This window comes from Geotrypetes seraphini, chromosome 4 (assembly GCF_902459505.1).
Source record: "Geotrypetes seraphini chromosome 4, aGeoSer1.1, whole genome shotgun sequence".
NCBI lineage: Eukaryota > Metazoa > Chordata > Amphibia > Gymnophiona > Dermophiidae > Geotrypetes > Geotrypetes seraphini.
In genome coordinates, this window is record NC_047087.1 from 103967376 (window position 1) to 103993240 (window position 25865).

General features: G+C 41.2%; 1 protein-coding gene across 4 annotated transcripts in view; it reads right to left on the reverse strand.

Annotated features, from left to right (window-relative positions):
- GSK3B (glycogen synthase kinase 3 beta) overlaps nt 1–25865 on the reverse strand; it is a 431638-nt gene that overhangs the window by 92607 nt on the left and 313166 nt on the right. For all 4 annotated transcript variants that reach the window (XM_033941322.1, XM_033941323.1, XM_033941324.1 and 1 more), the window contains exon 7: nt 10931–11028. In XM_033941322.1, coding sequence (XP_033797213.1) covers nt 10931–11028 — 98 coding nt within the window. The remainder of the gene's footprint in view (nt 1–10930; nt 11029–25865) is intronic.

Sequence of the window (25865 nt, forward strand, 5' to 3'; positions counted from 1 at the left end):
CGTGATGAAACATGGATGTACCAATACGACCCTGAAACAAAGCCTCACAAGTGCACAATGGAAGTCAGCCAATTCTCTATGACCAAAAAAGGTCCACCGGTCAAAACGATGTTGTCAACTTTTTTGATATCAGAGGAATTATTCATTATAAATTTGTACCAACTGGACAAACAGTTAACCAAGTTTTCTATGTGGAAGTGCTAAAAGGCTGCATGAAAAAGGCAAAAACGACCTGAACTTTTTGCCAACAACTCATGGCTCTTGCATCATAATAATGCACCAGCTCATATGGCACTGTCTGTGAAAGAGTTTTTAGTCAGTAAACAAATAACTGTATTGAAACACCCTCCCTACTCACCTGATCTGGCCCCCAATGACTTTTCTTTACCCGAAGATAAAGGAAATATTGAAAGGAAGACATTTTATTGACTGTCAGGACATCAAAGGTAATATGACAACAGCTCTGAGGCCATTCCAGGAAAGGGGTTCTAAAATTGTTTTCAAGGGTCGACTAGGCGCTAGTGTCGGTGTCTAGTTTCCCCAAGGGGAGCACTTCGAAGGTGACATTAGTGATATTCAGCAATGAGGTATGTAGCACTTTTTCTAGGATGAGTTAATGAACTTAATTGTTTATAAGCACTGCTGCTACTAACCAACAGGCTTCTGAAGATGGGAAAGCAAACAATGAAAGCATGTTTTTTTCTTCATTCAGTTACCCATGCTAAAATGCTGGTATAGGACAAAGACACTAAATTTCTGGTGACTGATGTCAAGCTGGTGGTGGTAATAAAGAAAAAATTGTTATTCCCTTAGTTATATATCTCTTTTGTATATTAATGAAGATCTTCAATTACTAAGCACATTCAGTGTTTATATGGGGGCTGGTGGGAGGGGACAATTTTGAAACTGTTTGCACTGAGACAAAGATGGATGTTTTGCCCACACGTTTTGCACTTGTTTTTATACTGACTCTATATACAGTGGTACCTTGGTTTACGAGCATAATCCGTTCCAGGAGCATGCTCGTAATCCAAAACGCTTGTTTATCAAAGCCAAGCTCCCCATAGGCCCTAATGCAAATTCAGAAGATTTGTTCCACAACCAAAGTTTGCAATGGTGGCCCAGGGGTGAGTACCTGCCTGTGGGTGCAGCAGCGCTTTCAAAGTGGTGGTTTCCTTCCCTCGGAGTCCCCGTGCAGCTGCCCTCCTGCTTCGGCCGATGCCTCTGCCGTCCGTCAGCGCCTCCCGGCTCCCGATCCAAGCCAGCCGTCATCCCGGGCAAGCATGCGCATGACCTCACCTCTCCTCTCCTAAGTCAGCCACTGCCCCAACAACATGCTCACCACGTACAAGCAAGCAAGCTTTTTGCCAGATTTAAGTCACTTTGAAAATAGATCTCCCTAGGCTTTTTAAAATAAAGTAGTGGAAGAACTGGAGCTCAGGAACTTATGAATTTACTCCCCCCCCCTTTTACAAAACTGTGGAAGCGGTTTTTAGTGCAGGCTGGCATGCTGAATGCTCTGTGCTGCTCCTGACGCTCATAGGAACTCTTTCAAAGCAACTTCCTGTTTCTGCTTGGGCGGACAGCAGCAATGGAATGGTGCAGAGGAGGCTGCCTGGGCAGCTCAAGAGAATTACTCCCTGTGCTAATAGTGACTTTATAGTTTTCATGGTGAGGGGAGCTTTGGAACCAGGTGAAGAGAAAATTTGGTGGAACTGGGGGTGGGGAGGGAGAATGCTGAATGGGAGAGGAAGGGAGATGGTGGCTCACGGTAGAGGCAGAAAAAGATGGTGCATATGGATGGAGGGAAGCGGAAGAGATGGTGCACATGGATGGAGGGGAAGAGCTGAAAAGATAGATTTGCGATGGAGGCAGAAAAATGGAAGAAAACTGCATATGAAAAACAGTGCCAAAGATAGATGTAGTGCAAGATGTGAAGCAGAGGGAAAATAGCAATGCATAAGGAGGCCCAGGAAACACAGTTAAGAGCAAAGAGGGAGCAAGATGATCAGAAAAATAAAATCACCAGATAACAAAAGGTAAGGAAAATGTTTTTATTTTCAATTTAGTGATTGAAATAGTCAATTTTGAAAATTTAAATTTCTGTTTTTATAATTTTAACTGTTCAGGAAGAAATGCATTTTTTTTCTATTTATTTTGTGGTGTACTGTGTGCAGAGTGATATTTCATTTGTGTACAATAGTACTGTACTTTTAATTTGTGAGTTTGTGTTTGAAAAGGGGTTTTCTGCATGTGTGACTGAGGCCAGGTATTCTGGTGGGAATAGAAGTTCAGAAACTTTGGTTGGTGTCGTGGTCCCAAGCAGGAAGATATTTGGCAGCTCTCCTTCAGCTTTTTTGGACTCGAAACAGCCCCAACTGAAAAATTAGTGATTACTTATGGCTTTACTTATGACACTCATTTACCCAAATTTCTAATCTCAGTTTATATTCGAGTCACCCTTTTTTTTCCATCCTTTTTTGGGGGAAAAGGTTACCTTGGTCTATATTCAGAACGGTTTATATTCAAGTACATACAGTATTTCTCATATCAAGGTAAGATGCCCTTTTACAAAGCCAAATCACTAGCAGGAACTGTGCCATTCCAGTGGCTACAGTGAATACACATAAAATACCCTTTGCCAGAACTTAATACACTGTAAATTCTATGCAGATTACAGATACTGCAAAATCTTATACATGGCAGCAACAAAAAGTGCCATAAAGCCAAAACAGTGTTTGATGTGGTGTGAACTAGACATTTTAATTAGAACCTAAATTTAGCACTTAGCTCAGCACGACTGTCAAAACAAAAAGACAATTATACACATTGGATGGATGAAGAATAAATTGCTGCTTCTTTTAACATCACTTCCTGTCTTTTAGTCAAAAATGAAAAAGAAAACAAAAAACTGCCTAGAAGATATCTAGAATAATTCTTAAGAAACCTTATAAAAATACCATTTATCCATTCATAAAGGTTACACAACTGTTAGGAAATGTGAATCTTGAATATAAAAAGAGAAGTCTGTAAATAAACAGAATTGCTAACAGTTTAGAAAACTTTCTGAACTTATGTATTGATCAGGCTCCTGATTTTCACCTCAGAAAATGAAAAACAAAGCCAAACAAACAAAAGAAAAAGGTTGGTCTGCTTGTACTCCCCAAAAGTTCTGAAAGCATAGTTACTTACCGTAACAGGTGTTATCCAGGATCAGCAGGCAGATATTCTCACAAGTGGGTGACGTCATCTACAGAGCCCTGGTATGGACAGCTGCTAAAGTATTTGTGCACTTTTAAGAAATTTAGAAAGTTCCTGACTGACCGCACTGCACATGTATGAGTGCCTTCCTACCCGACGTAGGCGCGTGGCTCCTCAGTTCAGTAAGCCAGCTAAGAAGCCAACGGTTCTTTATCCCAAGACAAGCAGGCAGCATATTCTCACATGTGGGTGACCTCCAAAAAACCAGAATGGGATGGTGGGAGAGTTGGCCTTTTAGGAAAATAAATTTTGTAATACTGCTTGGCCGAAATGTCCATCCCGTCTGGAATGGGATTCCAGACAGTAATGAGAGGTGAAAGTATGAACCGAGGACCAAGTAGCAGCTTTGCAGATTTTATCAATAGGGTAGAGCCTAGAAAAGCCACTAAAGCTGCCATAGCTCGAACCTTATGGGCTGCGATATGACTCTTCAGTTGCAGCCCAGCCTGAGCATAACAAAACGAGATGCAAGCAGCCAATCAATTGGAAATTGTCCTTTTGGAAACAGGATGCCCCAACTTGTTAGGATCAAAGGAGACAAAAAGCTGGGAAGATGATCTATGTGATTTAGTCCATTGCAAATAGTAGGCTAATGCTCATTTGCAGTCCAGAGTATGAAGAGCTGTTTCTCCAGGATGAGAATGAGGCTTGGGAAAAAAAACTGGAAGAACAATGGATTGATTGAGATGAAACTCAGTGGCAACTTTTGGTAAGAACTTTGGATGAATGCGGAGCACCATCTTATCATAATGGAATACTGTATGTAAATGGTGGATCCACCACTAATGCTTGAAGTTCACTGACTTTGCGAGCAGAAGTTACAGAAATGAGGAAAACCACTTTCCAAAAAAGATATTTGAGATAAGCTGAAGACCTTGGTTCAAATTGAGGCTTCATCAGTCTGGCAAGTACCACATTAAGATCCCAAACTACTGGAAGTAGTTTGAGAAGTGGTTTGATATTGAAAACACCTTTCATGAATCTGGAAACCACCAGATGAGCAGTGAGAGGTTTTTCATTCACTGGTTGATGAAAAGCAGCGATTGCACTGAGATGGACTCTAATGGAAGTGGACTTGAAGCCAGAGTGCGACAAATGCAGTAGGTAATCCAAAACTGAAGATGGATTTTGGTTCCCGATGGTGAAGAATGCACCAGGCAGAAAAATGGGTCCATTTTTTAGTATAAAAATGTCATGTGGCTGGTTTTCTGGAAGCATCCAAGATGTCTCTGACAGACAGAGAACTGTAGGTCAGTTGAAGTCAGCCCGAGAGATATCAAGCTGTCAGGTTCAAAGAGTGCAGGTTGGGATTTAGAAGAGAACCGTGACTGTGCGTAAGAGGAGATGAAAAAATTGGCAGAGGTATTGGCTCCTTGATGCTGAGTTGAAGTAGAAGGGAGAACCATGGTTGTCTGGGCCACCGAGGAGCTATCAGAATCATGGTGGCAGACTCCTGTTTGAGCTAGACAAGCGTCTTAAAAACAAGAGGAAAGGGTGGAAATGCATAAAGGAACTTGTGCATCCAATCCAGGAGAAAAGCATCTGCTTCTAGACGATGAGGCAAATATAGTCTGGAGCAAAAGCAGGGTAAGCTTGTGGTTATGGGGAGACGCAAATAGGTCTACTTGAGGCATCCTCCATTGAAAGAAGATAGGATGGAGAGCTGTTGAGTTCAGTGTCCATTCAGGAGGTTGAAGTATGCAGCTTATTTTGTCCGTTAAAGAATTCTGTTCCCCCTGAATGTAAACAGCTTTCAGGAAGATGTTGTGAAGAATTGTCCAATTCCAAATCTTTTGAGCTTCTTGACAAAGGAGGAGAGACCCTGTTCCTCCTTGCTTGTTTACATAGTACATCGCTACTCGATTGTTTGTATGGACAAGGAGATCTTGTAGAAGTTCCAACAGATTTATATGATGGCGACAATCCCTGGTGGACTCTGACTAGATACTTCCTTTTGATTCAAACCATCTTGGTTCTTTTCCATTTGCAATTTGTATCCCAGTAAGTACTTTTTCTGTTCCCCTTACATCTCATACACCTCTTACTTCTTGTTGTAAACATCTCTTACTCTCATTGAATGAAACTTGTTGTAAACCGCTTTGAACTTATGGTATAGCGGTATATAAGAAATAAAATTATTATTATTATTATTATTGAGTGCGTAGACCATCCAGATGAGCTCCCTAAGCATTGGTTGACGAATAGAAACATAGAAATAGACGGCAGATAAGGGCCCACGGCCCATCTAGTCTGCCCACCTTAATGTCCCTCCCCTACCTTTGCCCTGTGAATAGATCCCATGTGCCGATCCCATTTGGCCTTAAAATCAGGCACGCTGCTGGCCTCAATCACCTGTAGTGGAAGACTATTCCAGCGATCAACCACTCTTTCAGTGAAAAAGAATTTCCTGGTGTCACCTCGTAGTTTCCCGCCCCTGATTTTCAACGGATGCCCTCTTGTTGTCGTGGGACCCTTGAAAAAGAAGATATCTTCCTCCGCCTCGATGCGGCCCGTAAGATACTTGAACGTCTCGATCATGTCCCCCCTCTCTCTGCGCTCCTCGAGCGAGTATAGCTGTAATTTGTCAAGCCGTTTTTCGTATGGTAGATCCTTGAGTCCCGAGACCATCCGGGTGGTCATTCTTTGCACCGACTCCAGTCTCAGCACATCCTTGCGATAATGCGGCCTCCAGAATCCGTTGAGAGAACCTTCTGATTAGAGTTCGTATGGAACAGCAATCCTCTGGAAAGACTGGACGAGAGCATCCACCACTGAAGAAATTGTCGTACAGAAAATGTGACTGTAATGTGCTGGGAAAGTGGGTCGAGAGCCTGCAACCACTGAGAAGCCAGAGACCACTGAGGGATCTGTAAGAGAAGCCTGGCAAAAGGAGTTATGTGGACCGTAGATGCCATGTGTCCCAGAAGAACTATCATGTGCCTTGCTGAGAGCGATGGAAGCTGAATAACACGATGACAAAGTTGAATAAGGGTGTTCTGACACTCCTGAGGCAGGAACGCCCTGAGTTGTACTGTGTCAAGCAGAGCTCCTATAAACTGGAGTCTCTGAGATGGTTGATGCTGCGATTTGGGAAAGCTGATCTCAAACCCCAAATTCTGAAGAAACAGTATAGAGCACCCCTTGAGACAGAGGATTCTTGATGAGCTAGTTGTCCAGATAAGGGAAAACTTGAAGTCCCTGGGACCTCAAAGCCGCTGCCACTATTACCAAGCACTTGGTGAATTCTCTGGGAAAAGATGCCAGGCCGAAAGGTAGAACTTTATATTGATAATGGTGGTGTACCACATGAAATCTGAGGAACTTCCAGGATGCTGAATGAATTGGAATATGAGTGTAAGCTTCCTTAAGGTCCGGAGAGCATAGCTAATCATTGTGAGAAGAGATATAGAGATGCTAGAGATAACATCTGGAACTTTTCTTTGACAAGAAATTTGTTGAGAGCTCTGAGGTCTAATATCAGCAGAAGACCTCCCGTCATCTTTGGAACAAGGAAATAATGGGAGTAAAACCCCTTATTCTGCTGGTCCAAAGGAACCTTCTCGATGGCATTGAGAAGGAGTAGGGAATCGATTTCCTGAAGGAGAAGAGAGGACTGTAGTGTGTTGGAAGAAAACTTTGAGGATGATTTGGAGGGATAGTGAGACAATGAAGAGTAACCTTCTCGAATGCTAGAACCCAGAGATTGGAGGTGATTAACTGCCAACAGTGAAAGTAATGTTGCAGATGACCTCTGATGGGAAGAAGAGTCAGATATAAATTAATGGAAACTATGCTCTCTAGTAACTGGTCAAAAAGACCGAAAAGATTTATAAGGTGCAGACATCTGAGGTTTTTGAGGACATTGATGTCTATGTTGTGGTCTTGAAGAAGCAGACGATTTTGCTGGGTAACGCCTCTGTTAAGAGGGTTTGTAAGGTCTGGTAGTGGATTACTTGGGCTTAGGCTTAAGTAAGGAATCCCAAGATTTTTCATGTGCAGACAGCTTTTGAGTTGCATTCTCAATAGTATCCCCAAAGAGTTAATCTCTGAGACAGGGGATATTGGCCAACCAATCTTGGAGGTTAACGCCTATATCTGCAATTTTGAGCCATGCCAATGTCCTCATGGCCACATACATAATTGGAGGATAATTCAAAAGTGTCATAAGCAGACTGCATCATATGTTGGCTTAATTGAGTAAGGGTGCTAAACATGTGTTGGAATTCCAACTTCCAATGCGATGGAAGATATTTGTAATATTTAGGTATTTGTTTAACCAAGTGCTTGAGATAACATAGTAGAAGTTATAATTGTTGACTCGATTTGCCAGCATGGAATGTTGGTACAGACGTCTACCAAACCTGCCCATAGTACAGCCTTCTCACCCTGGAGGAACTGTGGCGTAGAACTCAGAAGAAGCAGACTTTTTTTTAGTGTGGACTCCACCACTAAAGACTGATGGGAAAGCTGAAGCTTATCAAAACCCGGATTGGGAATGATTCTGTACTGAGAATCCAGCTTTCTAGGGGCTGCAGGAAACGAATAAGGAGACTCCCAATTTTTGCAAAGAGTTTCCTTTAGGATTCCATGCAAAGGAAGTTTAATAAGTTCTTTAAGAGGACGTTTATAGTCCAGGGGTAGGCAATTCCGGTCCTTGAGAGCCGGAGCCAGGTCAGGTTTTCAGGATATCCACAATAAATATACATGAGATAGATTTGCATCTCAAGGAGGCAGTGCATGCAAATCCATCTTGTACATATTCATGGTGGAGATTCTGAAAACCTGATCTGGCTCCAGCTCTTGAGGACCGGAATTGCCTATCCCTGTTATAGTCCATGGTCTCTATATAAATTCAGCAGAATATTTAGAGTCTGCTTCCAGTTTAACAGCCATGTCCTTACTCATTTGCTTTATGAAGCAAGTAAAACATATAGGCTAAGGAGATAATAATAATAATATAATAATAACTTTATTTTTCTATACCGCCATAGTCAGGCGACTTCTAGGCGGTTTACATTGTAAGAAGGCTGGACATTCAGCGAATAACAAGTACAGTACAATACTAATACAATACAATAAATTCACATATAATACAGTAGAGTGAGTCCAAATTCAATACCATACAATAAGTTTAAATACAGTACCGAATAAAGAGTCTAGATGCAGTACAATAGTCTAAATGGTAAATTTACATATTAATTGGAGATCTAAGGGTAATGAGAGTCTTGCAAGGAGAATGCATCTCAGGAAAGTCATAGGCTGCTGTGGTAGAAGGAGAAGCACCATGGGTGGATTCTAGATGAAGATCGGAGTCCACAGGTATTGAGGGAGAGCGGTGCTGGTGCTTAGCTCGGTATCAATCTAATGCGGAAGGTGAAGCAGATTGTTTACGTTTTTCTGCATGCTTAGGAGAGATATGTTTCAATTTGTAAGCGTACTTGCTAGACTTGCCAGAATGAGCGCGTCAAGGTGAAGAAGAGGATTGATCCTGTAAACTGGAGCGGTGTCCAGAGGTCCGATGGGTTGATGACTTGTGGTGACGCTGTGATGAACTGGAGCAATGTCTAGTAGTACGATGCCTCGATGCATGGCTAGATGATTACCAGTGCCGAGAGACATGATGGAGCAGTGGTGGTACCAGCATCTCGTGTGGCATGATGCTCAGGCTGGGCCAGTACCAGAAGAGTTGACATAGGGGTAACTAGCTTGATCATATCCCCATACTCCGCATGAAAGAGAGTATTGAGCTTCTCTTTGAACTCAAGTACTGATACATGTGGCTTTGATGCCAGTACCAATGGTGCTGTGACTTGCTCCAGAGAGAATGATAATAATGATGATGCACCCTCGATGTTGAAGCGAGTCACATGAAGGGTCTTTGTTTGGCTGGCATGACTAAACTCTATGCTTTAGTGGCCTGTGACCCTGTCTGGGAAGCTGGTGACTTTTTGGCTGGCTTACTAGAAGGAGCTATAATCTGCAGTACTGGTATTGATGCAGGTACCTCAGGCGATACCGATGCCTTTGACATTGATGTTTTGGAAGCTGATGCAGAAGGTACCTATGCTTCCATGGTACCAAAGAGTCGTTGCCGTTGTAAAATGTGGCTTTTAATGGAGGGGTTTATAAAAGTTAAAAAATGCACACAGGTCTCAATGTGGGCTGGTGAGAGAAATCATGCACTGGCACCTGCCACACTTTAAAAAAACCTGTTAAAGGATGGGACATGGAAGGAAAAACTGCCACAGCCAAATCGAAAGCTGAAGGTTGAGGCGAAAAAGAAGGCCTCACCATCGAATGAAACGCCCAAAGGATAACACAGAAGAAAAAATCTACTAATTATTATTATCTATAATAATCAAAGCTTAGAGCGCACATGCGCTCTTGAAAATTCGTGATTCCTGGCACCGTGAGGTGTGCTTCTGTGGCAGTATTCTATTTGACACCTCACGGCGCTTGCAGGGGATGGAGGCGCGCGACTGTGCTCTCTCTCCCTGCCCGTGTCCTTGGCAGGGAACACACCTTCCGCCCTCACTCGCCGCCGCAGCTGATCCTCCTCTTCAGAGCAGCCTGGGATCATGGCCGGCTTTAAAGATCCTCGCAGGCCGCTCTCCAACCTCAGTAGCACGCTCCCTCTGATGCACGGGATCGCGTCAGAGGGAACGTGCTACCGAGTTGGAGAGCGGCCTTCTAGGTTCGCTAAAGCCGGTCACCACGATCGCAGGCTGCTTTGAAGAGGAGCAGGCCAGAAGACGCTGGGATGGAGGGAGGGTAAGAAGGGGATCAATACCGGGAGCCAGAGGGAAAGGGGGCTGTTTTGGGGGCAGGGGTGTGCTGGGGGGAGACAGAAGGGGCCATGGATAGGGAGAGGGAAAGGGGGCTGCTTTGGAGGGGGGGAGGTGTGCTGGGAACAGACAGCTTTGCTCTTGGAGGAGACAGTAGGGGCCATGGAGAGATAGGGAGAGGGAAAGGGGGCTGCTTTGAGGGGAGGTATGCTGGGGACAGACAGCTTTGCTCTGGGGGGGGGAAGACAGAAGAGGGCCATGGAGAGACAGTTAGGGAGAGGGAAAGGGGGCTGCTTGGGGGGGGGGAGGTGTGTGCTGGGGGCAGACAGCTTTGCTCAGGGGGGGGGGGGGAGACAGAAGGATACAGACAGTGGCCAAGGAGAGAGAGATAAAGAAACACAGACTGACAGACACATCTATTCTAGCACCCGTTAATGTAACGGGCTTAAAGACTAGTTTTTTAATAATTATAACAAGAAAGACAAAGAAAAAGAATTGACTGCGACTTCTCAGCTCTACGGAAAACTAAGAACTGAGGAGTCATGTGCCTATGTTGGGCGGGAAGGCACTCGCACATGTGTGGTGCGGTCAGTCGTGAACTTTCTAAAGTTCTTAAAGTGCACAAACACTTTAGCAGACTTTAACAGCTGTCCATATCGGGACTCCGTGGATGATGTACCCCACATGTGAGAATATGCTGCCTGCTTGTCTTGGGATAGTAAGTGTATATTCAATGTTTCAACATGAACTGCTTTTATTGCTTACTATAAAAGTGGCCTGAGGATTTCGGGTACACCAGCTTTTTATATCATCAGTGTTGTTCTCTGTTTCCCACCCTCTCGATCCCCCCCCCAAAAAAAAACAACCCCCCATAAAAATACTACCTTAATTATTTCCACCAGTTGATCCACACCACTGTCACCTGGAAAGATCGGTTGTCCTAGTAACAGCTCAGCCAGTACGCAGCCTGCTGACCACACATCTGAAGAGAGAATACAAATCACCAACAGGTACTTCAAAAGTAGGTAGGTAGTAAGGATGTGGCCCTCTGGTTCAAATAAACAGGGGTGTGGCAGGCCTTTCTAGGATGGACAGCGTAAAATGTATTGGGTTGATATATGCAAGCATGAAACAATAAAAGAAACAGTCACTTTCTTATTGTTCTTGGGTTTACTAGATAGAGATATAATTTATAGATAAGGAAAACACCCATATTAAAGAGCATGTAAGAAAGTTCTGTAAGTGTTGTAGAAAAGTAAATATATGAGGGACACAACTGAGAAAAAAACCATAACAAAAATCTGGAATAAATAGTGGAACATTTGTAAGAACAATGTTTCTTGATGAATTAGAGGGAACACAGGAAAATAATTAAAATATGAGGAATCCATTTTGGTATTACAACTAAAAGATTATTTTCCTTGCCTGCTGTTTAGGATAGAGTAGACCAGATTCCTACCTTTTAGGTTTCTTTGATCAGTGTCTAGGGGTATGCCCAAGGGACTATCTGGTAGACTTGGGTTGGTCTTTGACCTTGTTGCTATAGAGATGTACCTTTTGACTTTGGGCAGTGTGAGGTTTCTTTTGAGGATAGGGTTACATATGCAGTAATCTGACATATGCACAAGTATATTAGTAAGCTGTTGAAATATAAGTCAATACTTAAATACTTAAGGGCTTTCTCTTGAATAAAACATATATAGCTCAAATTGTATTAGGTGGCTTACACAAAAACTAACCCCCTCTTCTACAAAGCCGCACGGTAATGGCCTGAAGCCCATAGAGATTTAAAGGGCTTCAGGGATGTTACCGCGCGGCTTTGTAGATGAGGGGGTAAGACACTGAAGACTACTAAAGATAAGCAGTTTGAATTTTAAGGTGCTGTGATCAGGAGAGGAACAATTTCAGTCTTTTCACGTGAATATTTATGTAATACTTTAGAGCTGTTTTTCTGTTCTTTCCTTTTCTCTCTCTCTTTAATTTCATTATTATGAATTGTAAATTTAGGAATATCTTTGTTAGTAATAGCCACACCTTCTTACTATGCATGGAATGTATGAAAAAGTACCTTATATGGAAGGAAAAATATTTTAACCAATTATATGAAGGTAGTGAGAAATGATGTCACAATTATTTTAGGTATACAGTATAGGTAAAATAATTGGTACAGCAGACAAGATCTCTCTTCAGAAAGATGAAGTTACACTTCTGTTGAGACGTTTCCATTGCACAAATAAACGCCTTTTGATACAAGATTATTCTGTCATTAAATGACTTCTAATAAACATATTTGATTGGAAATATATAACCATATTTGTGCAATTACTGAGTTTAGAGCACCAGCTTAAACAGGATAAAAAAATAGTGATCCTGTTTAGTAGTAATCTCTTCCTGTTCCTCCCCTCTTTAACAGTCATGCTCTGCTACCTAGGATATTCCCATTCCAGTCTATAAGACTATGATACAAGTATACTGTTAGTTAATAAATGTCACATAGAAACATAGAAAAATGAAGGCAGATAAAGACCATATGGCCTATAAAGTTTGCCTATCCATGCATTCTATCATCTCTTCCTTTCCCAGGCTTTCTTGGCCTTCTTTGAAAATTATTGGAACCAGACGTCATGATATATATTCAATAATGGCCCCTCTAACCTAGAAATTAAAGATCTCAGCAGATTTAAAACTAATTTTAAAACTTTTCTCTTTAAAGACACATTTAATCTTTAAACAGTTCATTTTCAATAACCTTAATCCCACTCCTCGTGTTCTCTCCCTATTTGGCTTTTCCTTTCTCCTCATTTGAATAATAATAATTTTGTAACTTCCTCCCTTTCTTTTCCCTTCCCTTATGTATCTGAGTTTGTCTGTTTTGTCAGTCTGTTTTTATCCCCTTTTAAAGCTGTATAACGTACTCTAGATCTATCTTATATTTTATTGTTACTCGCTTAGTATGTAATAAGCGATTTATCAAATTTAAATAAACTTGAAACTTGATTGGGTGCAATGAAAACCATCCCACTACATTTTCTTCAACTACAGCTGGCCTGGGGAGCAGAAACTAGGTTTGGGATTCACATTCTGATCTCACACAGCAGAACACAAAGCAGGGCAGTTCTAAATAATAAGTTGAAAAAGATTCTCAATCTTTCACCATCTAAACACATAAGCTTCTCTCTTTTCAACCAGTTTTTTTTAAATAGATTATGGACGATATTGACCTGGCATCAAAATTTGTGGAACATTCATGAATTTTACCACAGACTTCTCTAAAGATTTTTAAGGCTAGCATATTGAAGCACTAATCTTTCTATCTAAGGTTGTACAAAATATAAGAGTACTCAACTATATTAACTACATATTTCTAGAAATCTGATACCTGCTGCTCTTCACCTTATTTTTATATTCCTATGCCACTTCAGACCTTGTAGCATGGTCTTTAGACAGGGGCCATGAATCCTGGATGCCTTCAGCTCAAACAGACCCCAAAGGTGCCATTGATGAATATTAACTAAGATTCCCTTCTTCAGGAACAATGAATGCAACTATTCAGATGCATTTCACTCTTTTCACCAAAATTTGTCTTTTCATGTATTTATTTTTAAAATTTATATACCGCCTAAGGTCTAGGCAGTTTACAAAACAGCATATAAAATAAATAATACAACCCAACATATACTCATAGACTCTCCTACACCCTCCACTACGAATGCATTTTGTTCACACAAATGCACTGTCCTATAACTAAATCTTCATGAGTTTTTAAAAGTATCACAGAAATACTTACTGTATTTTTGTTCACATAAATTCATGGATGTTCTGTCTTCAAAAGTTTCTTAAAAGAATCCCTAGCTTTACATAATCGTAACTGACCTGTCAATGAGTTTCAAAATTTCACTCCAACTATTGAACACATAAAACTCCAGATCCTGGTATGCATCACATTTCTCTCTTTCATCAATGACAATCTCATATCCTGTGCAGATCTTAATTCCCTTCTTGAACCATACAACTCCAACAAATCTCAAAAGCATCCAGGGGCTGTATGATATAAAACCTGATGTACAATCAAGAGCACTTTATATTGGATTCTGTTGTACAGGAAGCCAATGTAATTTCTTCATAACTGAATCATACACTTATACCTCCAAGTGATGAAAAAAACCTTTGTTTGCAGGGGGACCCTTGAGATAGCATAAGCGAAACATGTTGGGTCTAACACTTCCCGGGCTGAGCCAAATGAGGGAGAAATAAATAAGCGACTTATTTAAAATTTAAAGTATAATAAGCATAGCAGCACAAAGTGATTTATCATAAAAGGTTTGAAAAGAAAAATTGAAAGTGAACCTATGACGATCTGGCATGTAAAGCTTGCTGCTATGAAAGTTTTATTGAGCGGTGGAGTGATGGCACTTAGGCTCTGAAGACCACACATATACTGGCATTTAATGTTGCTGGTATAAGAGGTTTTTGTAGTCACTTGGAGGTATAAGTGTATGATTCTGTTGTGAATATCTCCAAGTATAAAGAATTGTGTAAAACGATCATCTAGAGTTGAACTTCTTCAGAACTGGCGCAATATGTAGAATTCCCCAATTCCCTGAAAAACTTATTTGTGATATCAAGAATGTTACCTCTGACAGTAGTGGCAGTATCCTTGTATTTTTCTCCTTTCCACCTTGATTCTGGCTTATAAAGGTGACAGAGCAAGATGCCAAAGGCTACAAACTCTTCTACTGTCAAATCTGAAATATGTTTTGATCCTCATAGCCAATCAAACATACTTATGCAGGACTTACCATGGACCCCTATTTACTTCTTTTTTTAACCCTTCCTTCTTAGTTAAATTCACTTTTTCTGCCCTCCCAACCAGGTTCTTTGTTTATGCCCTCGGCCCCTTAGGCTTCCACATTTGACCTCTCCAGAAGTAGTGTGGGAAAAACTGCAAGACCTAGTCCTGGCTGTTGCAGTATTAGCAGGTTGTCAGTGAGCACAGGGAATTGCAAACAAATGCTTTGAATGGAGTGGCCTAGTAGTTACATTAGTGAAAAAAGTAATAGGACAGATGGACATTCTCAGCAGTCCACAACTAGATACCCTTCGCTTTGGTCTCATTCCCCATAGTGGCTCCTTTCTAATTAGGCTGTAGCAACAAGAAGAGCACTAAAAGAAACTTTAAAACATTCTACGGAAGCTTCCAAGCACCTACCTGTGTCCCACTACTACAGCCACAGGAATTGTACATCAGGGGACAGGATGCCAATAGAAGCCTGAAGAGTGATGGAAACTCTGAACAGCCCTTAATATTTATTTATTTAATTAATTCGTTTCCTATCCTGTTTTCCCCAAAGAGCTCAGAACGGGTTACAGGTTAACATGCATAATATACAGTTAACAGGCTACAATTTGTCATAGTTACAGTACAAGTTTTTTCGATACAAGTTTTTATCCTAACTTGACACATACAGTGGTACCTCTGGTCACGACCATAATTCGTTCCAAAATTCTGGTAGCAACCCGATTTGGTCTTGACCCAAACCTAATTTTCCCATTGGATTGTATGTAAACACGATTAGTCCGTTCCAGACCCTACAAACTGTTATGTTACTATTTCTCCACCTCTTCCAGCCCTTGAGGCCTCTGCTTGGTTAACATCATAACTCCATTTGCAATATTAGCTGCTTTAATAACCTCTTTCTGCTTTAGAATAGTCGAGATCACAGATTTGGACTTCTTGTACTCCGCAACAAGATAAGTAACACGAATACCACGCTCATACTTTTCAATAACTTTCTTCTTCACTTCTATTTCAATTTTTTCAAAACCTTCTTCTTACCAACATTACCATTCTTCACTAGCTTAAAGGCCATGTTTAATTGCAAAATTAATGTAAAAACACACGAAATACAGCACAAAGCGTTCACAGTGAATGAAAGCATGTCTGACCGAAACCAATTACAAGGTGAGACTGAACATGTGTGTCTGTTACGTACATATACGCAAACAGAAAATGGGCAGGGCTGTGTTTGTTTGGCATCCAATTGTGTGGTTGTGATAGGTGCAAAATTTTGGCAAATCTTTTGGTCGGGAACCAATTTGTTTGTGTTCGGAAGCGTTCATGACCAGAGGTTCTACTGTACTAGGAATCTAATATCAATACACATAATATACAGTTTACAGGTTACAGTTCAAGATTTTTCAATACAAGTTTAATCTTAACGTGACACATACTGAGGATCTAGTGTCAATATTCATTTCTTTGTAATCCATCGGTCATGGCAGGGGAGTCAAGTGAAGAGGTATGTTTTTATTGCTTTCCTAAAGTTGAGGAGTCCTTCAAGGGATCTAATCTGAAGGGCAGTTAATTCCATTGGCTTAGTATGAAGTGGGAGTCCTTGCTGCTATGATCTGGCTAGATGAAGGAGCCACCAAGGATGTGGAGATGCTGGACCAGAAGGTGGAAGGAAGAGAATTTAAGATGCTGAATTTGAAGGGGGAAAAGAGGAGAGAGGTATACTGGGGAGTCTGTGAAAGAAAAGAAAATAAGAAGCTGAGGAAGAAGTGAAATGGGAGGACTAGGGAAAGAGAGGGACAGAGATGGGTTGGGAAAGAAGAGAAGGAAATGGAAAGTTAATAGGTGAAATTTTTAAAAAGGGAGGCAGAACAAGTCAGGGCAAATTTTGAGAACATAGAGAAGAAAAACTGAAATTAAGAAAAATACTTAAAGGGAAGGGTCAACAGAGAAAATGTAATGGGGAAGAAGAATAAAAGAAAGCAAGCACGATAAATGGAAAGCAGACCCTGGAAAAAGTTAGAAAAAACAGAAGAAAACAGAAGAGATACAGATCAAAGCAAATGAAAAAATAAAATGTTGACAAAAAAAGGTATAAACTATTTTATTTATAATTTAAGTGGAATATTTGGGGTTTTTTTTAAGTGTGCATCTGTTGTCTGTATATTTTGCTCAATATTAGACAACATGCATTTCAGTTTCTATTTCTCCAATGTTGCTGAACATGCAGAGTCTTCTTGAGGTCACCAGCTCAGTTTATTATTCATTCTTGTTTCTTTTTTTTTCTGTGTATCTGTTTTGCATCTTTTGCGGTATGGTATTCTGCAAGCATGTAGTTCAGTGATTCTAAGTCATGTTTTCAGGATATCTTCAATGAATATTCATGAGTTAGATTTGCATGCAATGAAGACAGTGCATGTAAATCTAGCTCATGAATATTCATTAAGGATATCCTGAAAACCTGACTGGGTGGGGTTCACCAGGACAGGTTTGGGAAGCACTGATATAGTTTCTAAGAGATTTAAAGTAGTCCTGTTTCCCACTAGGTCACATTTTGGTGGTTTCAGGGCCTGGTGTAAATTACACCAAGCCAAAAATACCAATTCATCACCTAATGAGAAACCAGACTGCTACAGATCTTCACACAAACTACATGCTTGAATACAGAATACTGCAGTTCATTTACCATTTTTCCTCTTGTCTTCTCCCATTCTTCCTATTCATCTTTCTCTGCTGATTATTTCCCTTCAGCCTTTTTCTTAATTTCATTCTTTTCCATTTTTCTATATACAAAATTCACCTTGCTTATCAGCCGAGTGCTCTCTTTTTTACTTTTCACTTACCTACCAACATTCTATATCTTCACTTTCTTACTCCCACTCCCATTGCCTTTTCATGGATTAGATGGTTCTCTTGGGTTCTGGTAGTTCATGCTGTTATGTTATGGTAAAATAAGGTTCAGAGTGGCTTTTTGCACAGGTTTGTATGTAGTAATAGCAATGGATGGACTGTGGATTCATCTGAAGTCATGACACTGCTATTCTTTACTATCAATAACTGCATTTCTACCTTCTCTTCTTCTTCTACCTACAATACTGTCTACTTTTAATTCTCTATTATTTGCTTCGATTATAAACCGCTCAGATGCTTTGTGATGCGCAGTATATCAAGAATTAATAATCTTGAAACTTGAAAGGATTTTAGAACAGGGCTCAACATATCCCTAAAAAATTCAGTCTTAGCACCTGGAATTTCTTGCCCCAAAGCTTTCGTCGTGCTGCTGCTACAGAAAACAGTATGGTTCCTGCTTCTAGAGGCCTGGTGGAAGGAGGACATTCAATGGAACACTATTACCTGGGTACAAATTATATCGCAAGGATAGAATTGATCAAATTGGAGGGGGAGTGGGGGTTGCGCTATATGTTAAATAAAATAAACATTCTGCATGAGATAGTGTGGAATCCATATGTGAAGGGAAAGAATATAAAGATAGGGTTATATTACCATCCCCTTGGCCAGAATGAGCAGATAGAAGAAATGTTTTCAGAGATTAGGAAAGTTGGCAAATTGGGCAACAGTATAATAATGGGCAATTTCAATTACCACCTAATTCTTAACATACTCCACTAAGCAAAACATAGAAGGGTCACCACCCCTAATCACACAACTATATCTCACCATTCAGCCAAACTCATACACACAAAAGATAAAAAGTGGGGAAGAAAACTCAGTTCAGCTTCATGGGTAAAACCCCCACTTGATGAATACACAAATCTGTTGGTCATACACTTCAATATGAACTGCAATTTTCAATCAATTGGCAAAGCGATTCCATTGCCGGGGGGTGGGGCACTATTCAAACCAAGTACACAAAAACAGTGCAAGTCCAATCTCCTGTGATGGTAAATGAACAACCAACATTGTCAATTCCCCCAACATTGACAGGTTAAATGTTACATCAGGGAGTGCTAGGGAGGTAAAATTCCTAGATGTCATAAATAACTGCTTCATGGAGCAACTGGTCCAGGAACTGACAAGAAGGGAAGCTATTTTAGATTTGGTCCTTAATGGAATGCAAGGCATAGTACAGGTTTTAATTGTGTTGGGTTCTCTGGGAAACAGTGATCATAACGTAATCAAATTTGAGTAGATACCTGGCATGACATCGCAAAAGAAATCTACTGTAGAGGCATTTAATTTTCAAAAGGGCGACTATGATAAAATGAGGAAAATAGTTAAAAAGAAACTAAAAGGAACAGTTGCAAAGGCAAAGACTGTAAACCAGGCGTGAATGTTATTTAAAAATACTATCGTGAAAGCCCAGACCAGATGTATTCCACTTATTAACAAAGGTGGAAAGAGGAGGAAATGAGAGTCAGCATAGTTAAAAGGTGAATTGCAAGAGGCTATAAGACCCAAAAAAACAAAATCCTTTAAAGAATGGAAAAAAGATCCAAATGAAGAAAATAAGAAAAGACACAAGCACTGGCAAGTATGATGCAAAACATTGATAAAGAAAGCTAATAATGAATATGAAGAGGAACTTGCCAAAGAGGCAAAAACTCAATTTTTTTTAGGTACTGCAGAAGCAGAAAACCTGTGAGGGAATCCATGGGACCACTGGATGATCTAGGAGCAAAAGGGTAGAGGTCTGCACGGGAATGGGGATCGTGGGGGTCCCGCGGGAATCCCCCCTAACCCATGGGACTCTTTAGCCAACGGGACTCTCACGGGGATGGAAGGCTTTGGAAGCAGGGTTCATCCATATAATATAATGGACACGTCAGCCTTAGTAAAAGAGGGGGTTTATAAGTTAATTACCTGAACAGAAAACAAAAAAAGGGTTCCACCAAAGAGATTCCACAAGGAAAACAGCAGCACAAACACAAAAGAAACTGTGGAATTGATGATCCTGTCAGAAGTAATTGCTGGTTTTTATGGGGACGGGTGGGGACGGAGAGGATCCTGGCGGGGACGGGTGGGGACGGAGAGGATCCTGGTGGGGACGGGTGGGATTTCTGTCCCCGCGCAACTCTCTACAAAAGGGGCACTCAGGGAAGATAAGGCAATAGCAGAGAGATTGAATGCTTTGCTTTGGTCTTTACGGAAGATGTAGTAAGAGATCTACTTGAAATGGAAATGGTTTTCAAGGGTAATGATGCGGAGGAACGGAAAGCAATCCTTGTGAATCTGGAAGATGTACTAAGCTAAGTGAAAAGTCACCAGGACTGGATGGTAGACATCCTAGGGTACTAAAAGAACTCAAACATGAAATTGCTGACCTGCTGTTAGTGATCTGTAATCTGTCACCAAAATTGTCTGTACTACCTGAAGATTGCTAATGTTACGCCAATTTTTTAAAAGGGGTGCAGGGGAGATCCAGGAAATTATAGACAAGTAAGCCTGACTTCGATGCTGGACAAAATGGTGGAAATAATTTAATTTAATCTGAAAAGGCTACAATTTTATTCAGAACACTGCAGCCAAATTAATTTTTTGAAGACATAAATATGATCATGCCTCTCCATTGTTGAGGTTACTTCATTGGCTTCTTGTTTACTGGCAAATTCGATTTAAGTGTGCCAATGTAATTTTTAAAATTTTACATGGAATTTTTTCGCCTTTATTAATCATTTAACTCTCTTCGGTTTCACATTACTAGGAATACACATACATTTAAATTGCTCTTCCCTTCTGTTAAAGAGATTAAAACCATAGGTAAATTCTCACATTCCTTATCCTATTCTTTGGTAAAAGTTTGGATTGATCTTCACTCGATTATCAGAACGTCATTATCTCTATCACTTTCTAGGAAAAATCTGAAAACTTATCTCTTTCAGAGATTCTTAACTGGGGACTGATCTAATTTAGTGAAAATTTTTCTATTACCTTCATTATTGTTTTCTATTATATTCTTTTAAATCTTTGTTAACCGGCTCGAGTCTTTGATGTAATGATCCGGTATACAAGATGGAAATTAGATTAGATTTATAAAAAATAAAATTGTGGAACACGTTGACAAACATGATTTAATGAAACGTAGTCAGTATGGGTTCAGCCAAGGGAGATCTTGCCTAATCAATTTGCTTGACTTCTTTGAAGGTGTGAATACACATGTGAATAAAGGTGAGCTGGTTGATATAATGAATCTATATTTTCAGAAAGCTTTTGACAAAGTTCCTCATGAGAAGCTCCTGAGAAAATTAAAGAGTCATAGGAGGTAAAGTTCAGTTGTGGATTAAGAATTGGTTATCACATAGAAAACAGAGGGTAGGATTAAATGGTCATTTTTCTCAATGGAGGAGAGTAAACAGTTGAGTGCCGCAGGGATCTGTACTGGAACCGGTGCTATTTAACTTATTTATAAACGATCTGGAAATTGTAGACTGGGCATCCAAGTGGCAAATTAAATTTAATGTGGACAAATGCAAAGTGATGAAGAATAACCCAAATCACAGTTACCGGATGCTAGGATCCACCTTGGGGGTTAGTGCCTAAGAAAGGGATCTGGGTGTCATTATAGACAATATGATTAAACCTTCTACCCAATGTGAAGCAGTGGCCAAAAAAGCAAACAAGATGGTAGGAATTATTAAAAAAGGGATGGTTAACAAGACTAAAGATATTATAATGCCTCTGTATTGCTCCATGGTGTGACCTCACCTGGAGTATTGCATTCAGTTCTGATCTCCTTATCTCAAGAAAGATATAGCGGCACTAGAAAAGGTTCAAAGAAGAGTGACCAAGATGATAAAGGGGATGGAACCCCTCTTGAATGAGAAAAGACTAAGGGCTAGATTCACTAAGGCCATGGATCCGATCCATGGCCAGGGAGCTGATTCACGAAGCGTCCTCATGCCAATGAGGGCAATTGGATTCACGCCCCCAACCGACTGCACGGATCGCTCTCCAATGATCCCGACACATGCGCAGACTATCTTCTTTGCCTTTAGATGGTCTGCGCATGCACAGGCCCTCCGTGTTCGGCAGAGCTGGAAAATTTTTTTACTTTACTTTTTTTTTTACTTCGCAGGCCCATGGTTTTAACCCGCTTTAAACCATGGGCTTGCACTGTGGAGAACGGCAAGAAAGTCGGGGCAGAGAAGAGCGGAGAGTTGGGGCAGAGAGTAAGGCGGAGAGCCAAGAATTGGGGCAGAGAGCAGGTTGGCAAAAGCAGGGCAGCAGAGAGCAGGGCAGTCGGAAAGGACCTGAGCGACTGGTCCTCAGCAGTCACTTATTTTTCGATCGGCCAGCCCAGTCGGTATCCCTCATTTTTTTTAGTGCATCGCTGCCTACCTGTATTTGCATGCCGTTCCCCCTCATTTGCATGTGTGGATCGGATCGAGAGTAAGGTCAGTGAATCGGGCTGGGGTCGCTAAGTGATCAGGACATGATCTGTGTCCTTAGTGAATCTAGCCCTGAAAAGGTTAGGGCTATTCAGGCTGGAAAAGAGAAGGCTGAGGGGAGATATGATTGAAGTCTACAAAATCCTGAGTGGAGTAGAATGGGTACAAGTGGATTGATTTTTCACTCCGTTAAAAATTACAAAGACTAGGGGACAGTCGATGAAGTTACAGGTAAATACTTTTTTAAAAAAAATTCTTTATTGATTTTCAAAACTTATAAAAAGTGCAAATATACATTCAGATATATCGAATCACAGCACTTATATTCTTACAAACAACTAAAACATATTAACCCTACCCATCCCCCCTTTCCCTCCCTCCCTGGATGTGTGCAAAAATCAAAGAAAATCCAGAAATTAAGAATTCAATCAATCTGTTGTCTGACAAATGCCTCCAATGGACTCCATATCTCCTTAAACCTCTTACTATTTCCCAATTGTTCTGAAATCATCCTTTCATATCTATAGTACTGACAAAGAGTTTCACACCAAAAAGCAAAGTTCAATCTATCCCAGTTCTTCCAATTTCTAGTTGTTAACTGCATGGCCACCCCGTCATAATAATAATAAGTCTATTTTTATGTGTGTCAACTGGACTCTTAGACTTCAACAATGTCCTAAATAAAATCACAAAAATGAAACCTTAAAAGTAAGGGAGGTAGAAAAATCACGAAACAAGCAAAAACCTCCCAAACCCCAAGAATAAAAAATGGATAGGGGGAAGAGACAAAGACAAACAAAGAACTCAGCTAGCTTTAATACAAATTGTTAGAACGGGAGAGCCCTCAGTCACACAGCCACCACTGGGAATTCCCAGGGGAAAGGCTGTCACGGGCTTACACCCAGAAGAGTGTTAACTGTGAAACATCCCCGGGCTCTCTCCGCGTAAGTAAATAAAGTGCATCAAACACGTGCAATGTGTGAAAAAATATGTAATGAATCAAAAAAACACACTCAGGTAACTAAGTTTGAGTTTGTCTCTGTCCCCTAACCAGGGGGCCAAAAGGAAAAACAAGTGTCCAAATCTAGCCAAACACAATCTGGAAGTACTTAGCTTCTCCGTGTGAAAACAGCCAGCAAATGTACTTTCAGATTGTGTTTGGCTTGGCTTGGCTAGATTTGGACACTTGTTTTTCCTTTTGGCCCCCTGGTTAGGGGACAGAGACAAACTCAAACTTAGTTACCTGAGTGTGTTTTTTTGATTTATTACATATTTTTTCACACATTGCACGTGTTTGATGCACTTTATTTACTTACTCACGCGGAGAGAGCCCGGGGATGTTTCACAGTTAACACTCTTCTGGGTGCAAGCCCGTGACAGCCTTTCCCCTGGGAATTCCCAGTGGTGGCTGTGTGACTGAAGGCTCTCCTGTTCTAACAATTTGTATTAAAGCTAGCTGAGTTCTTTTTTTGTATTTGTCTCTTCCCCCTATCCATTTTTTATTCTTGGGGTTTGGGAGGTTTTTGCTTGTTTTCTAAATAAAATCACATCATAAGATAATGGAATAGAGACATCCAATACCCTATTAATTTTACCCCAAATTGATTTCCAAAAATTGACTATCAACGGACAATAGAATAAAAGATGATTCAATGTCCCCACATCAAGATGACAGTGCCAGCATCTATTAGACTTTAATTTATCCAACTTTGTAAACCAACAGGTGTCCAAAAAATTCTATATAACAAGTTTGTCTCATAGATGCTGGTGCTGTACATCTCATTCTCCAAGTCCAAATCCGTGGCCATTGCATAGCAGAAATATGCTGCTTTGTTTCTATACTCCAAATGCCTCTTAAACTTGTTTTAGGTTTTTTCACCAAATATTCAGATATTAATTTGTACCATTTAGTGGCCTGATGCCCTTGAAAATCTGTAAGCTGTACTGATTTTTAAGTTAGGCCAGTCAGGGAACCCTTTCTGAATGGCCTGTTTCAACTGCAGACTAAGTCAAAAATAGGAGAGGTGAGGATGATTGTACAAACAAAATTTTCAGGGCTTCAAACTTCGGCATCACACCACGAAGCTGTTTCTTAAATTTATGAATTATCTTCTTGTCTACATCACCCTGCTTTTCTTTGGCATTGGAATTTTTTCCATTTCTTCCCTCTGGGTTCCTTGAAAAAGACCACAAAACATGGCCCATGTCGGGACCTCCTAACAAATTTAAGTTAAGTAGGATTTCTTCATCCTTCCTGCCATTGAAAAATTCAGTCAGATATTTCAGAAGAACACCTTATTTTCAACACTTAATAGCCATACACAGTGATGGGACGATGGGTTCGGCTATAGGAGCTTTGGCTCTTGGTCGGCCTGTTTCAACTGCAACCATTTATAACTTTGAGACTTTGATATGCCAAATGATTGTTGTAACTGTAATAAATTTCCCATTTTCCCATTCAGAATTACATCATTTAAAGTGCCTGCCTGCAACCAATGTTTTCAGAGGATTTTAGACTCGCCGATTTGTATCTTGGAGTTCAACCATAGGGACTGACAGTTAGTTTGCTGTATCAGAATAGGAGTTAAAGCATCCATAAATTTTAACGTCACCCTAGTTGAATGAAAAATAATATTGTCCTTATATAGTCTAGGAAGCTTGATACTCAATATATGGTTGAGATGAAGTGGGGCCATAAGATGACTTTCCAGAATCAACCAATCTGGTAGATTAGCCATGAGTTCAGGAAGAATCCAATACATACCCTGACGTAAAATAAAAGCTTGATGGTATCTGTAAAAATTTGGAAAATTTACTCCTCCCACCGATTGAGATTTTTGCAAAAATACTAAGGCCCGGATTCTGTATAGGACGCCTGTCATGGGCGTCCTATACAGACTCGGAACAAAACCCATCCAAAGTAAACCCGATTCTATAACCGACGTCCATGTTGAAGACGCTGGTTACAGAATCGGGTTTTTGGCCCGAATTCTGTATAGGAAGCGGTTATTATACTTTATCGCGGCAAGGGATTTCTCTGCCACGATTAGTATAGCGGCCACAACTACGGCTGCCAGTCTCCCCAACCCCCTCCCGATGTTCGCGGCAGGAGGGTGCCCAACCCCTCCTGCTGAAAGAACCCGCCCCCCAAAGATCGCCGGCAGGAGGGTACCCAACCCCTACTGCTGGATCCCCCAATGACCCCCCCCAAACAAAATGCCCTAACCGCCCTCCCCGGACCCTCCCAACGGCCTCTTCGAAGATCGCCGACAGGAGGGTGCCCAACCCCCTCCTGCCGGATCCCTCAATGCACCCCCCCCCCCGAAGATCACCGGCAGAAGGGTGCCTAACCCCTCCTTCCGGACCCCAACGAACCTCCCACCCCGGAACACCCCTCTAGCTTACCGCCAAGTTGGCCGGACGGGTCTTCGCACCGTCCGGCCAGCAGGCACGCCTCTGTTCAAATGAGGCGGGCCCGCCCTTCCCAACCCACAGGATCCTAGGGCCTGATTGGCCCAAGCGCCTAAGGCCCCTCCTATAGAGGGGGAGGGAGTTGGGGAGACTGGCAGCTGTAGCTGCAGCCGCTATAAAAATCGTGGCAGGGAGATCCCTTGCCGTGATAAAGTATAGCGGCCGTGTCTACTTACCATGTAGGCCAGCATTTTGATTCAGGATTCTTCA